Raw genomic sequence first — 20,500 nt, 5'->3', positions numbered from 1 at the left:
AGACCCTGACAGTCTGGACTGAGGTCAGGACCTGAGTTGTGAGGACTCTAAGGTCTGGAGGAGTGGCCAGCAGTATCACATGAAGGTCAGTAACCTATTCCCCTCTGTCAGAGTGTCACATTCTTCTCTCTGTCACTTCATTTTCTCTCTATCTCTGTTATTGTACCATCTCTCACTAAGGCAAATGCTTTGACTTTAACATGTTCCCTCATTTGTTGTTGCTTCCTTTCTCCTCCTCCTCCCCCCCCACCCAAAAATAAATCTTACCCTGCATGGTAGCTCCAATGCCTACTCAGTATCCAGGATACCTTAGAGGTTTTTTTTGACTACCTGCATAAGTACCTAACAGCCATGCCACCCACTTGCTCTCATTCCAGGAGAAGACAGAGGCCAGACAGGCGGAGGAGTGCATGACATTAGGTTCCTCACTCACTGTGGAGAGATTTCTATCTCTCAGAGAAGTCCAGATCACTCCAGCATGGATCCTAAATCAGCAATGTCCCACCAACCAAAAAAGTACCATTCTTATAACACAGGAATGCTCATGATAACCCCACTGTCTCCTTCATTGTACACCATTTCTACTGGCTTTTTCAATCTTGAGTCAAGCAGGTACCAGTAGAAGGTGCAACCTCAATGAAGAAATAGCTGATTCTATCAGAAGCCACCTCCTTGATCTCTGAGGAAGACAACACCGAGGTCTCAGAAGAAACATCAAGTAAGGCTGTAGCCTGCAACCCTCACCAGCTCAAATATGATACCTTGATGGAAATTTTATGCTGAGCAGGTTTGGGAGCACAAGCTGGTGAGCACCTAACTGCAACAGCTCTGCAGCTGGTCCAAGGAAGAAATGCCCCAGGATGCTTACACTTGAGGATTACACACCTAGGCAGAGGATTTTGTGGTGTTAGCAATCAAAGATTTCAGTGATATGTACAGGAAAGAACAGGAGTGGCAGATAGGTATGTGAGAGGCAATGGCCTTCATAACCCAGAGTCAGCAGGAATGATGCTATGCCATTGACATCTCGCAGTCTCTGGTATGCAATTGTATGAATCCCTTGAAGTAGGGGGCTGCCTTGGCCACCCTGAAAATCTATTGCAAAAGTGCACAAACTTGCATTCAATCACCTTGGCCTTTGGTCCTCAAGACAGGAAACATTGAGATAGGAGGACAGAGACCCTGATGTGCACTTCAGTGGTTCTTCCTCACAAGGACTGAGAAGTGCAAGAAGGCACTCATGCTAGAGGAAGAATCACACACAAACTTCTCAGAACTCTCCTCTCAGACACTCCAGAGGTGGCCAGGCTGTATACCACTCTGCTTGTCCCTCTCCAACTCTTGAAAGTAGAAGATGGGGAGCATCCATCTGCACCTCCTCAGCATGTATGGGGAGACCTAACACAAAGGTTAGTACGGTGGCACAGTGGTTAGTACTGCTGCCTCACAGCACCAAAGACCCGGGTACAACTCCCGCCTCAGGCAACTGACTGTGTGGAGTTTGCACATTCTCCCTGTGTCTGCGTGGGTTTCCTCCGGGTGCTCAGTTTCTTCCCACAGTCACAAAGATGTGCAGGTCAGGTGAATTGGCCATGCTAAATTGCCCGTAGTGTCAGGTAAGGGGCAAATGTAGGGGTATGGGTGGGTTTTGCTTCGGTGGGTCGGTGTGGACTTGTTGGGCCGAAGGGCCTGTTTCCACACTGTAAGTAATCTAAAAAAAAACCTATGGAGTTGCCCGACAAAATCTCCCAAGGTGAACAGGCTCAACTGCTGAGCAGAGCTGCATCCATCCCAGCTACAGAACATGGGTCAACAGCAAGACATAATGGGAGGGAAAAGAACAAGCAAACCTTTTCAGAGCACTTTGGTAACAGCGTACTTTTACATAAGGTATCACTTGGAGTTAAAGAGTCATAGAAATGTACAGAACAGAAACAGACCCTTTGGTCCAATCATCCATGCCAACCACATATCCTAAATTAATCTAGTCCCATTTGCCAGCATTTGACCCATTATTCCTCTAAGCCCTTCCTATTCATATATCCATCCAGATGCCTTTAAATGTTGTAATTGTACAAGCGTCCACAACTTCCAGTGGCAGCTCATGCCACACACACACCACCTTCTGTACGAAAAGGTTTCCCTTAGGTCCCTTTTAAATCTTTCCCCTCACACCTTTAACCTATACCCTCTAGTTTTGGTCTCTTGCCTTCCTGGGGAAAGGGCCTTGTCTATTCATTTTGTCTATGCCCCTCATGATTTTATAAACTTAGAGAAGGTCACCCCTCCACTCAGAGAAACTAGGCCCAGTTTATTCAACCTCTTCCTATATCTCAAGTCGCCCAACCCTGGCAAAATCCTTTTAAATCTTTTCTGAACCTTTCAAGTTTCACAACACCCTTCCTACAGTAGGGAGACCAGAATTGCATGCAGTATTCCAATAGTGCCTTCACCAATTTCCTGTACAACCACAACATGACCTCCCATCTCCTATACCCAACGCTCTGACCAATAAAGGCCAATAAACATACCAAATGCCTTCTTCACTATCCTATCTACCTACAACTCCACTTTTAAGGAACTATGAACCTGCACTCCAAGCACTCTTTGTTTAGCAACACTCCCCAGGCCCTTACCATTAAGTATATAAGTCCTGCTCTGATTTGCCTTTCCAAAATGCAGTGCCTCACACTTATCTAAATTAAACTCCATCTGCCACTCCTTAGCCCATTGGCCCATCTGATCAAAGAATGCAAAGTACCCTGAGGTACTTCACTGTCTGTTATGCCTCCAATTTTAGTGTCATCTGCAAACTTACTAACCATATCTCCTAAGTTCACATCCAAATCATTTATATAAATGACAAAAAACAGTGGACTCAGCACTTATCCTTATGGCACACCTCTGGGCAAAGGCCTCCAGTCTGAAAAGCAACCCTCCACCACCACCCTCTGTCTTCTACCTTAGAACCAGTCCTGTATCCACATAGCAAGTTCTCTCTGTATTCCATGTGATCTAACTTTGCTAACCAGTCTACCATGAGGAACCTGTCAAACACATTATGGAAGTCCATCAAGATCACACCCATCATTCTGCCCTCATCAATCCTCTTTGTTATTTCTTCAAAAAAATTAAGTTAGTGAGACACAATTTCCCACACACAAAGCTGTGTTGACTATCCCTAATCAGTCCATGCCCTTTCAAATACATGTAAATGCTGACCCTTCCGATTTCCCTCCAATAACTTGCCCACCACCGACGTCAGGCTCACCGGTCTATAGTTCTCTGGCTCTTTCTTACCACCTTTCTTGAACTGTGGTACCATGTTAGCCAACCTTACCTGCGGCTATCGAAGATACAAATATCTCAGCAAGGGGCCCAGCAAACACTTTCCTAGCTTCCCACAGGGTATTAGGGTACACCTGATCAGGTCCTGGGGCTTTATCCACCTTTATGCGTTATAAGATACCCAGCACCACCTCTTCTGTAATGTGGACAGTTTTCAAGATGTCACTATTTTTTTCACCACATTCTATTTCTTCCATATCATCCCCTTCTCCTGCGGTTTTACATATACGTGGCCTTGTTGATTTTTGAGGGTCCCTATTCTTTCCTTTTGTCCTTAATGTATTTATAAATCCCTTTGGATTCTCCTTAACCCTATTTGCTAAAGCTATCTCATGTCTCCTTTTTGCCCTCCTGATTCCCCTCTTACGTATACTTAGAGTCATAGAGATGTACAGCATGGAAACAGACCCTTCGGTCCAACCCGTCCATACCGACCAGATATCCCAACCCAATCTAGTCCCACCTACCAGCACCCAGCCCATATCCCTCCAAACCCTTCCTATTCATATATCCATCCAAATCCCTTTTAAATGTTGCAACTGTACCAGCCTCCACCACATCCTCTGACAGCTCATTCCATACACGTACCACCCTCTGCGTGAAAAGTTGCCCCTTAGGTCTCTTTTAAATCTTTCCCCTCTCACCCTAAACCTATGCCCTCTAGTTCTGGAGTCCCCTACCCCAGGGAAAAGACTTTGTCTATTTATCCTATCCATGCCCCTCATAATTTTGCAAACCTCTATAATGTCACCCCTCAGCCTCCGACACTCCAGGGAAAACAACCCCAGCCTGTTCAGCCTCTCCCTTTCCAATCGGAAGGAGACCAGAATTGCACGCAATATTCCAAAAGTGGCCTAACCAATGTCCTGTACAGCCGCAACATGACCTCCCAACTCCTATACTCAATACTCTGACCAATAAAGGAAAGCATACCAATGCCTTCTTCACTATCCTATCTACCTGCAACTCCACTTTGAAGGAGCTATGAACCTGCACTCCAAGGTCTCTTTGTTCAGCAACACTCTCTAGGACCTTACCATTAAGTGTATAAGTCCTGCTAAGATGCAGCACCTCGCATTTACCTGAATTAAACTCCATCGGCCACTTCTCAGCCCATTGGCCCATCTGGTCAAGATCCTGTGGTAATCTGAGGTAACCCTCTTCGCTGTCCACTTTTGGTGTCATCTGCAAACTTAATAGCTGTACCTCTTATGCTCGCAACCAAATCATTTATGTAAATCACAAAAAGTAGAGGGCCCAGCACCGATCCTTGTGGCACTCCACTGGTCACAGGCCTCCAGTCTGAAAAACAAACCTCCACCACCACCCTCTGTCTTCTACCTTTGAGCCAGTTCTGTATCCAAATGGCTAGTTCTCTCTGTATTCCATGAGATCTAACCTTGCTAATCAGTCTCCCATGGGGAACCTTGTCGAATGCCTTACTGAAGTCCATATAGATCACATCTACTGCTCTGCCCTCATCAATCTTCTTTGTTACTTCTTCAAAAAAACTCAACTCTTCTAAGGATTCACTCACTCTCTGCTGTCTAAACCTGACATATGCTTCCTTCTTTTTCTTGACCAAAGCCTCAATTTCTCTAATCATCAGTAATCCCTACACCTACCAGCCTGGCCATTTACCCTAACAGGAACATACTGTCTCTGGACTCTAACTCATTTTTGAAGGCTTCCCATTTTCCAGCCATCCCTTTACCTGTGAACATCTGTACACCCCCCCCCCCCTCCCCACTTCTGAAAGTCCTTGCCTAATGTCATCAAAATTGGCCTTCCTCCAATTTAGAACTTTAACTCTTAGATCATGTCTATCCTTTTCCATTAAAGTTTTAAAACTAATAGAATAATGGTCACTAGCCCCAACTGGCACCTCAGTCACCTGTCCTGCCTTATTTCCCAAGAACAGATATCCCTGCAACTTCATCCGCAGATGCCTAGCAGACAAACAATGCAACAAGAACATGCCACAACCCAACACACTAGCCACACTACCTTATATAAAAAAAATCTCCGAACTAACAGCCACACTTCTCCATCTTGACAGCCCATAAACCGACACCCACGCTCAGACAGTAACTCACCAGAACAAAAGACTCTATAGCCTATATGTAATTTACAAGATTCCATGCAAAGTCTGCACAAAATACTATATAGAACAAACAGGCAGACAGCTAGCAGTCTACATCCACGAACACCAGCTAGCCACTAAACGCCATGACCACAATCTCTAGTAGCCACACACATACATGACAAGGACCACAAATTCAACTGGGACAACATAACGATCAGAAGGACAAGCTAAACAGAGAACAGCCAGAGAATTTGTAGAGGCATGGCATGCATCCATGGATTCCCATCAACAAACACACAGACCAAGACCTAATATACTGGCCACTACAATGAACTACCAGAACCAGCAACTGGAAGCAGCAGGAACAGAACCAAATGAATTCCAGAAGACACAGTACAGCACCACTTCACAGGAGACTCAAAAGCACTGAAGGTGTCACTTAGACAGGGGACGTGACATTTGTAAATCAACTTCTCAGCTTGGCAAACGTATCCACAACTATGGCAACCAGCACCCAGGATGGAAATCTTTACGCGAACTTAATTCCTACCCCCTCTGATGGACTGACCTCCTTGAACAAACTGACCTGACAGCCTCAGTCAAGAAGCATTCAAACTCGTGACATGTCCCAAACTGTATTGGCCATACCCTGTGGTCTAGCTACTATGAAGCTATTGGACTGATGTGACCCACTCCTGGGCTGCTATATGTTTGTGTAGACACTGCTGGCACATGGTGTAGGTGTAAGATTTACATAGCAAGTTGTGGTACAGCAACATATTCCACCCCACCTCACCCCACCCCTGACCAAGAACTGCTGACCAGCAAGAAAACGTTGCCAGGTTGTTATTAATTGACACAGTAAAGAAAGCAAGACAATTCATGGATGGTGCAAGTACATAGGTAAATGCTAAGCAGGCAAGTGCTAGGTGGGCGAGCAAGCCAGCTGAGATAGTATCTAAAGAATGGCGATTCATGCATTGATGGATCTGGTGCAGGTGGCAGTGTGACGATGGAGGAGGGTGGAGGCACAGGTGTCATTAGCTGGCTGAGAACTCACAGCAGAGGCAGCAGAACAAAGATAGACTCTCAGTTATACCTTGTAATGCTTAAGCTGTTCAAAATGGTGCCAGATTGTGGTAACAGTTGAAGTTGCATGCTCCCTTTGTCCACATATATCGGCATCTCATACTTGCCAATTCTTCAGCATCCTCATAGTAGCTCTCTGATCCACTGTCAAGATGCTTCAGAAGCTCAGACCTGCATTGCAGGGTGCACCCAGCACTGAGATGCTGCAGGGAGGAAACTTTGAACACAGATACAGACACTGAACCTAAGAGTTTGGACCAGGCTGCATCCCAGGGCTGCTTGAATTAGACTGAATTGAATGATTGTCACTTGCATTTTACAATAAAATACAGTGAAAATCCATGAATTATTTTCAAATAATACTGCTTACCTTGAATATCTGGAAACTTCACCAGAATCTGAATAGCCCATTGCAGCGTTGTGCTGGTTGATTCAGTTCCAGCCAGAAATAAATTTATCACTGACATCAATAAATTCTCATCAATGAATTCTGAGTCAGGTTTGTGTTTTTCCTGAAGGAAAGCATATCAAATTTACTTCAAAAGCTTAAAAGGCCTTGTACAGACTTTAGTTACTGTTAATTTTTGTCAAAGACAAATTGTGCCTTCACGCAAATTGAACTTTTTTAGCTGCTTATATATAATGCCCCAGTGGAGTAATAATGACAAGTTTCCAAAATGTGGGCCTGTTTTGTTTAGCTGGTAATAACCTAAGTTTAAGCCTGTTGGATTCACCAGATCAGCGTCCAGGAAAATCATGTCTTACTGGCAGGAGACAAGACAAGTGGAAACATACAGATTCAGATTTGAAAGTACTTTCAATACCTCATCCATCTTAATAAGGAAACTGTCGATATAATCCCTGGGGAAATCTTTCTGTAAACTTTCTCTGTGGCTTTGGATCATTTGATTCACAAAGGTTTTCAAGTCAGCCATGTTTTGGAGTATCTTGTGATGAGACCCAGGCAGGAAATCCATGATCTTTGGGAAATTATTGTACATCTGCAAAAACAAACAATATTTTCACTAATAAGTTAGTGCTTCTGGCAAGCAAGAGGCAAAAGGTTAGTGGTGAACAGTTAGTGGGATACTGTTTCAAAAACAGTTTTACTTCCTGGTCTGGTGATGATCAATTGGGATTCAGTCCTGATTGAAGATTGGGAAATTTAAGAAAGGTTTACTGGCTCATCTTCTTCACATTGGTTAAAATAAAGGTGTGATATGAGACTACATTATAATAAAAAATAGATGGGATTTCAGCAAGCAATCTCTTGGCACAGAGGATAGAGGATACCAATGTATCCAACACATCTGGCTAAAGTTAGTTAGGAATGCTCAAACTTGCGTTTTGCATTTACATGCTGTGTTTTTGCCATTGTCATGAATGTCATGATCTTTCATTAGTTATTTTAACAGCCACCACTATTGACAATTATATATAGCATGACTGCAGATCTTTAATTTGATCAAAATATTAAATCATCATTTAGCTATCTACAGAATGCTATTTAAGCTGTTTGATATGCATTTAGTTCAGCAGGTGGAACCCTTACTTTGGTATGCACGATGTTGCTTCATTGTAGAACCAGGGTTTGTTTGCTGGCTTTTCTTTATTTATTTGTGGGATGTAAGCATCGCTGGCCGGCCAGCATTTATTGCCTGTCCCTGGTTGCCCCTTGAGAAGGCGGTGGTGAGCTGCCTTCTTGAACTGCTGCAGTCTATATGCTGTTGATAACCCACAATGTCCTTCGGGAGTGAATTCCACGATCTTGACCAACGACAATGAAAGAACAGTGATATGTTTTCAAGTCAGGATGGTGAGTAGCTTGGAGGGAAACTTGCATGGGTTGGTGTTCCCATGTATCTGCTGTTCTTCTCCTTCTATATTGAAGTGGTTGTGGGTTTGGATGGTGGTGTCTGAGGATTTTTGGTGAATTTCTGCAGTGCATCTTGTAGATGGTACACAATGGTGCTACTGAGCGTCGGTAGTGGAGGGAGTGGATGCTTGTGGCTATAGAGCCAATCAAGCAGGCTCACTTGGTCCTGGATGGTGTCAAGATTCTTAAGTGTTGCTGAAGCTGCACACATCCAGGCAAGTAGGGAATATTCCACCACACTCCTGACTTGCGTCTTGTAGATGAGGGACAGGCTTTGGGGAGTCAGGAGGCAAGTTACTCACCACAGTATTCTCAACCTCTGACCTGCTTTTTTGGCCATGGTGTTTATGTGGTGAGTCCAGTTAAGTTTCTGGTCAATGATAACCCCCCAGGGTGTTGGTAGTGGGTGATTTAGTGATGACAACAGCATTGAATGTCATTGGACAGTAGTTAGGTTGTCTCACATTGGTGATGGTCATAGCCTGGCACTTGGTGTGAATGCTACTTGTGATTTGTTAGCTCAAGTCTGGACATTGTCCAGATCTTGCTGCACTTGAACATGGACTGCTTCAATATTGGAGGAGTTGCAAACAGTGATGAACATTGAGTAATCATTGGTAAATATCTTAATTTCTGACCTTGTGTTGCAAGGATAGTCTTCTTAGACATGTTAGAGTCATACAGTTCGGTCTAACTAGTCCATGCTGACCATGTTCCCAAGCTAAACTAGTCCCACCCACCTGCTCCTGGCCCATATCCCTCCAAACCTTTCCTATTCATGTATGTATCAAATGGCTTTGATAAAGCAAGTGAAGGTGGTTGGGCATAGGGCACTATCCTGAGGAATTCCTGCAGAGATGTCCTGGAGCTGAGATGACTGACCTCCAACAATCATGACCATCTTCCTATGTGCCAACTATGACTCTAACCAGTGGAGAGTTTGCCCCCGCTACCCAATGATTCCAGTTTTGATAGGACTCCTTTATGTTATACTCACACAAATGCAGCTTTGCTGTCAAGGGCTGTATCTCTGACCTCACCTCTGGAATTCAGCTCTTTTGTCCATGTTTGAACCAAGGCTGTAATGAGGTCAGGAGCTGAGTGGCCCTGGTGAAACCGAAACTGGGCGTCACTAAGCAGGTTATTGCTGAGCAAGTGCTGCTTGATAGCACTATTGATGACACCTTCGATTACTTTACTGATGACCATGGCCAAGGCAGAGCACTCACTGAAGATGCAGTTCCATTGTTTGGACTAGTCTGGGAGCCCTGCAGCTATATTCTGGACAGTGTGTTATTGGGTCTTCCTAGCATGTTATGCCCTGCACCAGTGCAGCAAAAACCAGGGTGATGTGTTGACTGCTGAGGAAATTGGGGGAACAGAAGCAATCTTCCAAGAAGGATGATGAGGACATTGGAAGGTTGTAGCTCTCCTTGGGCATGACAGTGCTCAGCTACATCAGGTATTACAAATCAGATGGGACTTGATTCACACTGGATGCAGTAGATGAGAGCTGAGTACAGCAGCCACAGAGGAGAGTAAAATAAGGATTGGTCATCATGCTCGCATTTGGTATGTATGTGGGGCCGAACTGATCCTCCATTCGTTTTGTTTGTATTTGTTTTTGCTGGCTATAAGTAAAAGCTCATGTTTGTAATTGTCCAATCGTTGCATTTCTGTAATGATCCCATACTGGACAACGATAAGATGCAGGTCGAGAGTGTGGTGTTGGAAAAGCACAGCATTACAGGCAGCATCCGAGGAGCAGGAGAATTGACATTTTGGGCAAAAGCCTTTCATCAGGAACAATAAGATGTGGATCTACATTAGGGATAGAATATAGGTGACTCAGGGTGGCAGGATGGGATGTGGCTTGGGACAGGTACACTGTGTGGTCTGGTGGATAAACACAACTATGATGAGAGATTGGGGTTGGATGTGCAAGGGAATGTCAATCATGGCTATGTGCCATGAACAGTACAGTTTGATGGCTGTTGTTCCATTACCAGTAATAAGTATTGCCAGATTGCCAACATTTGGCTGGGTGTACGGCAGCCTTTCAAAGATGGCATGAATGAAAGAGATATCAGTCTCTTGGTGGATATCTCGTAAGTGGCAAGTTCTTCCAGTAACAGCGTTTGGCAGAATGGGGCTCCAATCAGGGAAGAAGGACAGCATAGGGTAAGTAGTTCATGAAGTGTGTTTGGTAAGATGCGGTTAGAGATCTTGCTAAGCCTCACGAAATGAAATCCTCCATGCAAGTTCCATTTATCTCCCATATATGTCTTCACAATTTCTTTATTGAATCAATGTTGTGGTTCTGTTTGCCGAGCTGGGAGTTTTTGTTGCAAATGTTTCGTCCCCTTTCTAGGTGACATCTTCAGTGCTTGGGAGCCTCCTGTGAAGCGCTTCTGTGCCGATTCCTCTGGCATTTATACTGGTTTGAATCTGCCGCTTCCGGTTGTCAGTTGCTGTCTGCTGCAGTGGCACACAAACCAACAGCCACTCTCAGACAACAACTCACCAGGACAAAGGACCCGATACCCAGCATGAGCAAAACCAACGTAGTGTACAAAATCCCATGCAAGGACTGCACAAAACACTACATAGGACAAACAGGAAGACAGCTAACGATCCGCATCCATGAACACCAACTAGCCACGAAACGACACGACCAGCTATCCCTAGTAGCCATACACTCAGATGACAAACAACATGAATTCGATTGGGACAACACCACAATTATAGGGCAGGCCAAACAGAGAACAGCCAGGGAGTTCCTACAGGCATGGCACTCATCCACAAATTCTATCAACAGACACATCGACCTAGACCCTATACCGGCCACTGCAGCGGACAGCAACTGACAACCAGAAGTGGCAGATTCAAACCACTATAAATGCCGGAGGAAAGATCAGAGAAGCGCTTCACAGGAGGCTCCCAAGCACTGAGGATGTCACCTAGACAGGGGACGAAACGTCTGCAACACAAATTCCCAGCTCGGCGAACAGAACCACAACAACGAGCACCCGAGCTACAAATCTTCTCACAAATTATTGAATCAATATTTGAATGTAGTCTGGAAATGTATCTAGTTTGGAAATAGTTTCAATAACATTACAATTGCAAAAGAGTTAAAGTACCTGCACTCCGGGTTTGCTGAGAGCATTGCTAATTCCGTCAGTTCTTTCCATCAATGTTAGAAACCTTTCATCTTCATATTCAAACCGTTCTCCAAAGACAATGGAACAGATGATATTTGACACTGTGCATCTCAGCAGAAAATCTGGGTTAAATGGGAGCTCTGATATCATTGACAGAGAAGGCAAGTTAGAGAGTTATATAGTGATATACAAGCAACTCAGAGGCAGATATTAACAATTAATAGTTATTAAAAATAAGACGACCCTGTGTTTTAAAAAAAATGTCAACAAGCTGTTTGATAATGGGGATATCACTAATTAATGTGATTCTGTTCTCATTCAATTGCCATTTACGCGCCCTCTCAGTGGGTGAGGGGGTGAGGTAACTCATTGCAGTTGGGGAAAAAGTGATTTATTCACCTCCGCAGTCCAAGAGCTAAGCATATGGTAGTGACCTCATCGTTCATGCTGAAAGCATCTAATTCAATGAATTAAGCCTCAGATATTCTTGATCCTTGTGGTTCATTTACTTACTGTTATTGAGAAGCTGAACAGTGAGCAATCTCCGGTTAGCTAAGCAATGTATCTTCAGTGTATAGTTGCTTTTAAAATACACTTACATCTTTCTCTAAAGAATTCTGCATCCATATTTGCCTCTCACTGTCTCATTCAGTAAAGTACTCAATGCTTTCTTTACATAAGGAGTGCTAAATTAATACAATCTGTTCACATTCAGCCTCCAGCAGGTAATAACATAACCACAACTGAGGTGAAGTTTAATTTTAACCTTTGGAATGTTGTCTGAAATCTCCGATCTCTGCTAGTAGCAAAACAAATACAGTACTTACATCTTCACAAATCACTATTTTCACTAGCCATTATGTGTTTAAACAGATACTTGTCATCTTTGATCATCAGCATTTAATTCTTATTTGACTCCTTATGTGAGATATTGTGCAGAAGTGGTGCTTTGTTTAACAGTTCAAGACCACTGGCTGCAATTCAATGTACCTTGGTTTGTGTGATAGCACCCTATAAAATGTGTATCTTTACCATAAATTTACATTTCTAATGAAGATCCTATCTGTTTGAAAGCATATTGAGATATAGAGGAATCTGGGTGTATTTATGGATGGTTTGCAAAACATTAGTATACCGGTATAACAAGTAATTAGGAAAGCCAATATAATGTTATTACTTATTGCAAGGGAAATTTAATATCAAAGTAGCAAGGTATGATTCAGTTATACAGGGCACTGACGAGACTGCATCTGGATTACTGTGCACAGTACAGGTCATGTTATTTTAAGGAATTATGTTGGATGCAATTCAGAGAAGGTTAACTGGATCAATGCCTGGGTTTTGGAGTTTTATGAAGAAAAGTTACTCAAGGTTAAGCTTGAACTGCTGAAGTTTAGAAGAGTAAGATGTGACTTGATTGAAACATATAAAGACTCTAAAGGATAGACATAGAGAGATTGCTTCTTCTAGGAAAATCTAGAACTATTGGTCACTAGTGAAAACAAAAGTCAGGCAACCTTTGCTTTCTCTCAGGGGTTTGTCAGTCTTTGGAATTCTCTTCCTAAAAAAGTTGGTTGAAACAGATCCTTGAATATGTTTAAGGCACAGTTAGATATATTCTAGTTAAGCAAGGGTGGTTAAAGATGTAGATGTGCTACTTTAAGTGCTTGCCTGGAATTTGGAAAACTTAAATCAGTTTGTTTCCAGTTTCCGTTCATCTCTCGCCTTCACATGGTCCCTCTGATTTTTCCCTTCCTTCTTTGACTTTCTTTCTCTTTCCAAAAACAGTCTACCAATATCCATGACAAACCTAGCAACACCCACAGTTACCTCAACTATACTTCCTTACACCCTGCTTCCTGCACAGACTCTATTCAATTCTCACAGTTTCTCTGTCTCTGTTGCATCTGTTTCAATGTTGCCAGTTTCCACTTGCATGCCTCCAACCTCCCCCATCTCCTTTTTGCTCAACCAAGGATTCCTCATATTGGTAAGGACCTCTGCCATGCCTGACCCATCTCCTGCACTTCTGTCCTCACCACTTCTTCTCCTTCCCCGAACAGCAATACGGTTTCCCTTCTCATCACTTTTCACCTCACTAATCTCAAGCTCAAAGTATCATCCTCGACTATTTCTGCCACCTCAGTGGAGTATGACCACCAAACAGATCTTCCCCCTCACCCCCACTGTTAACCTTCCACAGAGGTGCTGCCTCAACGATACTCTGGTGTATCCTCCATTACTCCAAGCAGGATTTATGACTACTTGGAAAACCATAGTTTGATTAGAGATAGTCAGCATGCCTTGGTTAGGGGCAAGTTATGCCTCAAAACCTTTATTGAATTCTTTGAGGATGTGACAAAATACATTGATGAAGGTAGAGCAGTGGATGTGGTGTACATGGATTTTAGCAAGGCGTTTGACAAGGTTCCACACGGTAGGCTCATTCAGAAATGATACAGGGAAATCTGGCTGTCTGGATACAGAATTGACTAGCCCATGGAAGACAGAGTGGTGGTAGATGGGAAGTATTCAACCTGGAGCTCGGTGACCAGTGGTGTTCCCCAGGGATTGGTTCTTGGACCTCTTCTCTTTGTGAATTTTATAAATGACTTTGATGAGGAAGTGGAAAGGTGGCTTAGTAAGTTTGCCAAGGACACAAAGGTTGATGGAATTCTGGATATTGTGGAGGGCTGTTGTAGGTTGCAACGGGACATTGACAGAATGCAGATTTGAGCTGAGAAGTGGCAGATGTAGTTCAACCTGGAAAAGTGAATAGGAAGGGTTTGGAGGGATATGGGCCGGGTGCTGGCAAGTGGGACTAGATTAGGTTGGGATATTTGGTTGGTTGGCATGGACGAGTAGGAGCGAAAGGTCTGTTTCTGTGCTGTACGTCTCTATGACTCGATGAGAATGCAGATTTGAGATTACAGTCAGATCAGCCATGATATTAGTGAATGATGGAGCAGGCTGAAGCAATTGAAAGGCCTAACCCTACTCCTAGTTCATATGCTCATACATTGGTTCGAAGTTTTGAAAGGCAGTATTTAAATGCAAGTCTTTTTGTAAACTTAAGAGTTACAAAATGACAGGGTTTTTTTGTTTTTAAAAAGGATGAAAGTATATACAGACCACAAGCAAAACTAATGTCATTTACAAAATATCTTGCAAGAACTGTAACAAATACTACATCGGACAAACAGGCAGAAAACTAGCCACCAGGGTACATGAACATCAATTAGCCACAAAAAGGTATGACCCACTCTCACTAATATCCTTACATACAGACGAGGGAGGACACCACTTTGACTGGGACAACACATCCATCCTAGGACAAGCCAAACAAAGACATGCACGATAATTCCTCGAAGCATAGCATTCCAACCGGAACTCTATTGACAAACGTATTGACTTGGATCCCAATTACCACCCCCTGAGAATAAGAACAGGAAATGACACCACCAACCCAAGGAAACCTAAACACATAAATAAAAAGCAGGCCATACCACCAGTACTTCAACTGGAAGCTCACTGACGATGTTATCTAGTATCATGACAAAACGTCTGAAAGTGAACCTTCCAGCTCAGCGAGCAAACCTACATCCAGTTTAAAAGACATTTCAACAAGTTCATCAATAGGAAAGGTTTGGGGGGATAGGGGCCAAGTGCAGGCAGGTGGGACTAGTTTAGTTTGGGAACATGGTCGGTGTGGACTGGTTGGACCGAAAGATCGGGTTCCATGCTATGTAACTCTAAGACAAATTTGTTTCTGAATATTATTTTACTTTAGTCAGAAACCTTGTTTGTTCCTGATAGCTGTAACCAGGCACTGTGCTTCTTCTTGAATCCGCTCTTCAATACTTCTTTTTCCCAGTCCAAAATTCTTCAAGGTGCTGAGAGAAAATCTCCGAAGTTGTTTCCATCTCTCACCATTACTGAAGGCAATCCCTACATGAAAGATATTAATATTAGTGAAAATTACCTGAGACAAAATTTTCAGTTCAATGGGTGAAAAAAAATTCTCCTCAAATCCCATCTAAGCCTCTTGACTTTCACTTTACAATTAGGGTCCCTTGTTATTGACCCTTCAAATAAAGGGAAAAGCTTTTTATTCATCTACCCTTTTCTTGCTCCTCATAACCTTATATACTTCAATCAGATTCTCTTTTGGCTTTCCATGCTCCAAAGAAAACACCCGAGCTTATCCAGCCTCATTTCATAGCTGCAGTACAGATACTGCTGTAATTAGCCAACATCCCCGCTTTCTGATGGAAGAATGGTCATCGATGATGCAGCTGAATTATGAGGAACTACTGCAGTGATGTCCTGAGATGATTGACCTTCAATAACCACAACCATATACCTTTCTGCTAGATATTGCTCCAATGAATGGAGTGATTCTTTCTAATTCCCATTGATTCAACTCCTTTGATAGTACCCAGTGATCTCATACTCAATCAAATGCTGCCTTGTTATCTAAAGAAGTCACTCTCATCTTACCTCTGGAATTCAGTTCTTTTGTTCATGCTTGAACCAAGGTTGTAATAACGTCAGGAGCTGAGTGGCTGTGGTGGAACCCAAACTGACCAGCAAAGAGCAGGTTAATGTTGAGCAATGTCACTTCAATGCACAGTTGATGTGTCTTCTATTACTTTTCTGATGGCCTGAAGTAGACCGATACAGGTATTTGGTAGAGTTAGATTTTTCCTGTATTTTAAGGACAGGCCATAGCTGGACAATTTTTCACATTGTTGTGTAGATGCAAGTTGATGCCTTGTTCTGCTCCTGGCATGGCTTTCTCCATTCTTCATTGAACCATGGTTGGTCATGCAGTTTGGTAATAATGATAGAGCAGGAAATTTACCAAGTCATGAAGTTTCTAATTATGGTTAGAGTTGTAGAGATGTAAAGCATGGAAACAGACCCTTCGGTCCAACTCATCCATGCTGACCAGATATCCCAACCCAATCTAATCCCACCTGCCATCACCCGGCCCATATCCCTCCAAACCCTTCCTATTCAGATACCCATCCAGATGCCTTTTAAATGTTGCAATTGTACCAGCCTCCAACACTTCCTCTGGCAGCTCATTCCATACACATACCACCCTCTGCATGAAAAAGTTACCCCTTAGATCTCTTTTATATCTTTCCCCTCTCACCCTAAACCTATGCCCTCTAGTTCTGGACTCACCCCACCCATGGAAAAGACTTTGTCTATTTATCCTATCCATGTCCTTCATGATTTTATAAATCTCTATAAGGTTGCACCTCAGCCTCCGATGCTCATGGGAAAACAGCCCTAGCCTATTCAACCTCTCCCTATAACTCAAAATCCTCCAACTCTGGCAACATCCTTGTAAATCTTTTCTGAACCCTTTCAAGTTTCACAACATTATTCCAATAGGAAGGAGACCAGAATTATATACAGTATTCCAAAAGTGGCCTAACCAATGTCCTGTACAGCCGCAACATGACCTCCCAACTCCTGTACTCAATACTCTGACCAATAAAGGAAAGCATACCAAACACATTCTTCACTATCCTATCTACCTGCAACTCCACTTTCAAGAAGCTATGAAGCTGCACTCCAAGGTATTTTTGTTCAGCAACACTCCCAAGAACCTATCCATTATGTGTATAAGTCCTGCTAAGACTTGCTTTCCTAAAATGGAGCACCTTGCATTTATCCAAATTAAGCTCCATCTGCCACTTCTCAGCCCATTGGCCCATCTGATCAAGATCCCATTGTAATCTGAGATAACCTTCTTCGCTCTCCACTACACCTCCAATTTTGGTGTCATCTGCAAACTTAATAGCGTTATCTATTATGGTCACATCCAAATTATTTGTATAAATGACGAAAAGTAGTGGACCCAGCACCAATCCTTGTGGCACTCCACTGGTGATATGCCTCCAGTCTTGAAAAGAAACCTCTAACACCACCCTCTGTCTTCTACCTTTGAGCCAGTTCTGTATCCAAATGGCTAGTTCTTTCTGTATTCCATGAGATATAACCTTGCTAACCAGTCTGTCATGGGGAACCTCACTGAACGCCTTACTAAAGTCCATATAGATCACATCCACCACTCTGTCCTAATCAATCGTCTTTGTTATTTCTTCAAAAAACTCAATCAAGTTTGTGAGACATGATTTCCCCATGCACGAAGCCATGTTCACAATCCCTAATCAGTCCTTGCCTTTCCAAATACATGTACATCCTGTCTCTCAGGATACCCTTCAACAACTTGCCTACCACTGATGTCAGGCTCACCGGTCTATAGTTCCCTGACTTGTCCTTACCACCTTTCTTAAATAGTGGCACCACATTAGCCAACCTCCAGTCTTTTGACACCTCACCTGTGACTATCCATGACTCAAATATCTCAGTAAGGGCCCAGCAATCACTTCCCTAACTTCCCACAGAGTTTGGGGGTACACCTGATCAGATCCTGGGGATTTATCCACTTTTGTGCATTTTAAGACATCCAGCACTTCCTCCTCTGTAATATGACAGTTTTCAAGATGTCACCATCTATTTCCCTGCATTCTACATCTTCCATGTCCTTTTCCACAGTAAACACTGATGCAAAATACTCGTTCAGTATCTCCCCCAACTCCTGCGGCTCCACACAAAGGCCGCCTTGCTGATCTTTGAAGGGCCCTATTCTCTCCCTAGTTACCCTTTTGCCCTTAATATAATTGTAAAAACCCTTTGGAGTCTCCTTAATTCTATTTGCCAAAGCTATCTCATGTCCCCTTTTTGCCCTTCTGATTTCCCTCTTAAATATACTCTTTATTCTCTAAGGATTCACTCGGTCTATCTTGTCTGCATCTGACATATGTTTCCTTCTTTTTCATAACCAAACCCTTAATTTCTTTAGTTATCCAGCATTCACTACACCTACCAGCCTTTTCTTTCACCCTGACAGGAATATGCTGTCTCTGGATTCTTGTTATCTTATTTCTGCAGGCTTCCCATTTTCTAGCTGTCCCTTTACCTGTGAACATCTGCCCCATATCAGCTTTTGGAAGTTCTTGCCTAATACAGTCAAAATTTGCCTTTCTCTAATTTAGAACTTCAACATTTAAGTCATTCCTTTTCCATCACTATTTTAAAATTAATAGAATGATGGTCACTGGCCCCAAAATGCTCCCCCACTGACACCTCAGTCACTTGCCCTGCCTTATTTCTCAACAGTAGGTCAAGTTTTGCACCTTCTCTAGTAGGTACATCCACATACTGAATCAGAAAATTTTCTTGTACACAGTTAAATTCCTCTCCATCTAAATCCTTAACACTATGGTAGCTGCAGTCTATGTTTGGAAAGTTAAAATCTTCTACAATAACCACTATATTATTCTTACAGATAACAGAGATCTCCTTACAAATTTGCTTTTCAATTTTCCACTGACTATTAGAGATCTATAATGTAATTACAATAAGGTGATCATCCCTTTCTCATTTCAACCCAAATAACTTCCCTGGATGTATTTCCAGGAAAATCCTCACTGTAATACTATCCCTTATCAAAAATGTCACTCCCCCTCCCCTCTTGCCTCCCTTGACCTACTCCCTTTCTGTCCTTCCTGTAGCATTTGTATCCTGGAACACTAAGCTGCCAGTCCTGTCCATCCCTGAGCCACATTTCTGGAATTGCTATGATATCCCAGTCCCATGTTCCTAACCATGCCCTGGGTTCATCTGCCTTCCCTGTTAGGCTTCTTGCAATGAAATAAATGCAGTTTAATTTATCAGTCCTACCTTGTTCTCTGCTTTGTCCTTGCCTGCCTTGGCTGTTTGACTTTTGTCAACTGTACCAGTCTCAGATTGATCTCTTTCCTCACTACCTCCGTGGGTCCTCCCGTTACTTAACTAGTTTAAATCCTTCCGAGCAGCTCCCTGCAGTGTATTAGACCCCTTCCAATTCAGGTGCAATCTGTCCTTGTACAGGTCACTTCTACCGCAGAAGAGATTCCAATGATCCAAAAAAGTGAATCCTTCTCCCATAGCTCCTCAGTTATGCATTCATCTGATCTATCCTCCTATCCCTACCCTCACTAGCTTGCAGCACAAGGAGTATTCCAGATATTACTACTCTCGAGGACCTGCCTAACTCCTATATTGTCCTTTCTAAATCTCATCCTTTTCCCTTCCTGTGTCATTGGTTCTAATGTGTACAATGACCTCCTGCTGGGCCCTCTCCTCCTTGAGAACATTCTGCACCCTCTCTGAGACATCCTTGATCCTGGCACCAGGGAGGCAATACACGCTCTGAGTTTTCACTGCTGGCCACAGAAACGTCTGTCTGTACCTTGGACTAGACAGTCCTCTAACACAATTGATCTCTTGGAACTCGACGTACCCCTCATTGCATTTGAGCCAGTCTCGAAACCAAAAACTTAGCTGTTCGTGCTGTTGTAAATTCCTCATTTCCTCAAACTGTCACTCCAATCAATCCATTCGATCCGATAGAATTCGCAACCAATGGCATTCATTGCAGATATAATCCTCAATAACACGTAAACTCTCCCTAAACTCCCATATCCGACAAGGAGAACGTATCACTCTACTGAAAACTATTTTTGCTTCTTTCAGTCTACAGACCCAGAAATTAGCACTGTCTTATTCCTCTATAAAACGCTGCTACAGGCTAACTTAATGCTTATGGCTTTAATTTTTAAGTTTAATCATGAGACATATCTCAATAAAACACATAATCAAGAAAGAATTCTATTGAAGTTGATTACCCACAGTGACTTATGGGTGCCCAGTTTTGAAGTGCTATATCTGTTCGAAATTTCTCTCATTTGGTATGGCCATATGCCACAAAATTCAATGGAGCGGATCTTCAATGTGTAGATGGGACTTCATCTCCACAAGGACTAAGCCAAGATCATTCCTTCCAAACCCTCTTGGTAGTTCCCTCGCTATTTG

General features: G+C 43.0%; 1 protein-coding gene across 1 annotated transcript in view; it reads right to left on the bottom strand.

Annotated features, from left to right (window-relative positions):
- LOC132836750 (cytochrome P450 2C18-like) overlaps positions 1-20,500 on the bottom strand; it is a 32,877-nt gene that overhangs the window by 4,560 nt on the left and 7,817 nt on the right. Inside the window, exons 3-6 of the mRNA XM_060856183.1 lie at positions 15,362-15,511; positions 11,543-11,703; positions 7,348-7,524; positions 6,894-7,035 (exon numbers count right to left, since the gene is read on the bottom strand). Of these exons, the coding sequence (XP_060712166.1) occupies positions 6,894-7,035; positions 7,348-7,524; positions 11,543-11,703; positions 15,362-15,511 (630 nt within the window). The remainder of the gene's footprint in view (positions 1-6,893; positions 7,036-7,347; positions 7,525-11,542; positions 11,704-15,361; positions 15,512-20,500) is intronic.

The sequence above is a fragment of the Hemiscyllium ocellatum genome, chromosome 47 (genome assembly GCF_020745735.1).
Source record: "Hemiscyllium ocellatum isolate sHemOce1 chromosome 47, sHemOce1.pat.X.cur, whole genome shotgun sequence".
NCBI classification, from domain to species: Eukaryota; Metazoa; Chordata; class Chondrichthyes; order Orectolobiformes; family Hemiscylliidae; genus Hemiscyllium; species Hemiscyllium ocellatum.
Note: the sequence above shows the minus strand (reverse complement) of the source record. Positions and strands in the feature narration are given on the sequence as shown.